The 2875-nt window shown below is 57.1% G+C and overlaps 1 protein-coding gene across 1 annotated transcript; it reads right to left on the bottom strand.

Annotated features, from left to right (window-relative positions):
* Positions 1–1632: 1632 nt before the first annotated feature.
* LOC123099746 (uncharacterized) lies at positions 1633–2297 on the bottom strand. The gene has a single exon (XM_044521848.1). It carries the CDS (start codon positions 2217–2219, stop codon positions 1755–1757), a length of 465 nt encoding a protein of 154 aa, XP_044377783.1. The 5' UTR covers positions 2220–2297; the 3' UTR covers positions 1633–1754.
* Between the last annotated feature and the right edge of the window lie 578 nt (positions 2298–2875).

The following is a 2875-nucleotide window of genomic DNA, read 5'->3' as shown; positions in this document are numbered from 1 at the left end:
GGAGGTCCATGCGATGCAGGCCAACAGTAAACGCAGGGAACCAAACAACCTATTCTCTTCTCGCGTGGGTCTGACTAGCCTCTATACAGACTACCGAACACGTCCTATGTGTTTTTTTAGAAAAGGAGGAAGACCCCCGGTCTCTGCATCTCGGTGGTGCAGTGGTGCATGCAACTACTTTATTAATTATTCACAAAGCTTACAAAGTAAACATCAGTAAGTCTGAAGCCATCATTTTGGCAACATCTGTCGCTACTCCTATCCAGTTGATGAAGGGGTGCCGATAGTCCGAGCCGAATACCAAACAGACCTCGCACCAAAACCTAACATCTAAAAGCGGAGGCCCCAACCAAGCCACATTGTCAGGTCTGGGGCACAGACCGGTCTGACGCACTCTCATAGGCCGCCGCCGCCGTCCTACCGTCGACGTCACCACGACGTGAGATGACGCCATCCTTCTGCGCGATTCTACCAACACGCATCAGACACCGAGACTCCATTGCACCATGCCTCCGAGATCTGCCTTCGTCGATGCAGAGGAGGTAACATCGCTCCACCTCCGAGCCCTTCCATCACCACCTGCTCCAAAATGATGCCCTCAAGAGGGAAAACGTCATCAAAGATGTCGTCATCGTCCGATTCGGGAAGCCCCAAATCTAGGGTTTCCCCCTAGGCGTGGTTCCGCAACCTGCAACAACGATGCCTCGAGAAGGGAATGACGTCACAGACACCGCCATCGTTCGCCTTGACCGTAGTCGGCGCAATTTTCACCGAAAGTCACGTCACCCCACTCTCGTAGCTGACAGGAACCGAACGGAGCCTCGCCATGAAGACGAAAGCCGCCGTCAGCACGCCGGCAGAGGGCCTCCATCCGCCCCTCACCGGTCCCTCCACGAGTCGCCGGCCGGCCAAGGCCATGCCACGACGGATCTGAACGGGACGCTAGCCGCCACCCAACACCTGATCAGGCAAGCCAAGGACTCAACCCACTAGCCCCTTCCGCGCCACCCAACACCTGAACGGGGGAACCAGCCACCGCCGCACGCCAAGGTCGCCACTCTGACCGCGCCGACTGAGGATGCAGTCACCATCCGAGATCAATCCGGGTAACAAGGCCCGAATCCCTCGTGCTCGACCACGGCCAGCCACGCAGAACCTCCTCGCCGGGCTGACGTGAGGTCCACCACCGGATCCACCACGCCGACTTCCGCCACCGCGCGGCGAGCCGGTCGTGCCGTCCAGGGCAACGCATCCCCACGAGGAGAGAGTGCCCTGCTGCTGCCATCCACCGTGGCGGGCTTCGCCCGTCGGCCTCCTCCGGCAGCGGCTAGACCGCGGGCTGCAAAGGCGAGGGACGGGGCGGCGGCGGCTAGGGTTCGCTCGTGCCGCCCCCGTGAAGAGCGACGCGAGCGACAGGTTCCTAATAGTCGCAACGTGAGTCTGTTAAGGGCAGTCACACGCCCCATGTGTGTTTCAGCTCCATCTTGTTTTTGCAGGTAAAGATTGCTCATGAGAGGCTGGAGAGATGGTCTGCAATCTTTCGAAATTCAAAAGAAATTCCTTACTGGGCATCATAGTCTGCAATCTTTCCATCTGTTGCTTTAACAATTGCAGTTTTGGAACAAAGCGATGTAAACTGCTGAAGAAAAGTTTGCAGAATTTTATACGTAGTATAGAGTTGATTGAATAACACGACGGTGCTATGGCAAAAACCTACTTGATCTGGCTGGTTTCAATTCTCCGGGTAGCCCAGTTCATGGCCCGCGGGCTAAGCTAAGCTGCGCGAGCCGACAAGCGATGTCCCCTCCGGCGGCCGTGGCGCCCCCCTCCGCCGCGGCCACTCGCAACCCCTCGAGCCTGTCAGCGATGTCGTCCAGGGCTGCAAGCGCCGTCGTCACCGGGGAGATGGCGCCGCAGATCGCTGCGCAGGCGGCCTCGTCGCGGAAGCAGAGAGCAAACTCATCGCCGGAGCCTTGCCCCGCCCAGGAGAGCGTGGACCCGTCCAGCCTCTCGAAGGCGTCGCCAGGGAGGATCGGGTACGCGAAGAGGATCCGCTGGTGGGGCCGGTCGTCGGGAACGGTGTACATGACGAGGGAGTGGCCCTGCGGGCGGAGGACCCGGACGGCGGCGTAGGCGGCGCCGAGGCTGCACCATTGGCCGTCGCCGTCGCCGCCGCCGCGGTGGAAGAACTCGACGGGGTAGGAAGAGTCGGTGGCCATTGGACCGGCCGAGCGATGGGGAGAGGAGAAAGCCCTATGCTATGCGTCCACTAGGAGATCTCCCCGACGATGAATCAAATTGGCGTGAAAGTTGCAACTGATTTTTCTCTTCTTCAACCAAAGGCGTTTTTTTTTTGTTGACTCGTAAATTTTTTTTTTTGAAAGGAGGCGCTTGCCTGGCCTTAATGATGAGGCCCTACAAAGTCGTACAAGAGTCTAACAAAATGGAAACAGAACAAAATAAAAGAGTAGATACAAGCCGAAACGGTTGATAACAGCAACACAACGCCGATCGCAAGCCAACTAACATTGCCGACTCCCAGAAGATATCGGGAAGGATGGCACCCTACGGAAGCAAATTCCTACCCGACGCGATGAAGTTCAGTGCACTTTGCCCGCATCTTTAGCACGAGCTGCTCCACGCTCCCTTTGTCCTTTGACTTTGCCTGAGCTTCAAAAGCTGCAAGAAAGAGACCATTTTGTATAGAAGATCAGCTGAATGGTGAAAAAAAATCCCCTCTATAAGCGCTTTATTGCGTGTAGTCCACAAGGTCCATGCCAATGCCCCCAAAACCAGCCATGCCAGACGGTGTTCCCCACCCGATGCGCCCTGAACCATCCTATATAGGTCCACGAATCCACTTGGGTTCCAAGCA

Source organism: Triticum aestivum, chromosome 4D (assembly GCF_018294505.1).
Source record: "Triticum aestivum cultivar Chinese Spring chromosome 4D, IWGSC CS RefSeq v2.1, whole genome shotgun sequence".
Taxonomy (NCBI): domain Eukaryota; kingdom Viridiplantae; phylum Streptophyta; class Magnoliopsida; order Poales; family Poaceae; genus Triticum; species Triticum aestivum.
The sequence above is the reverse complement of the archived record's forward strand: the minus strand, read 5'-3'. Positions and strand labels throughout refer to the sequence as shown.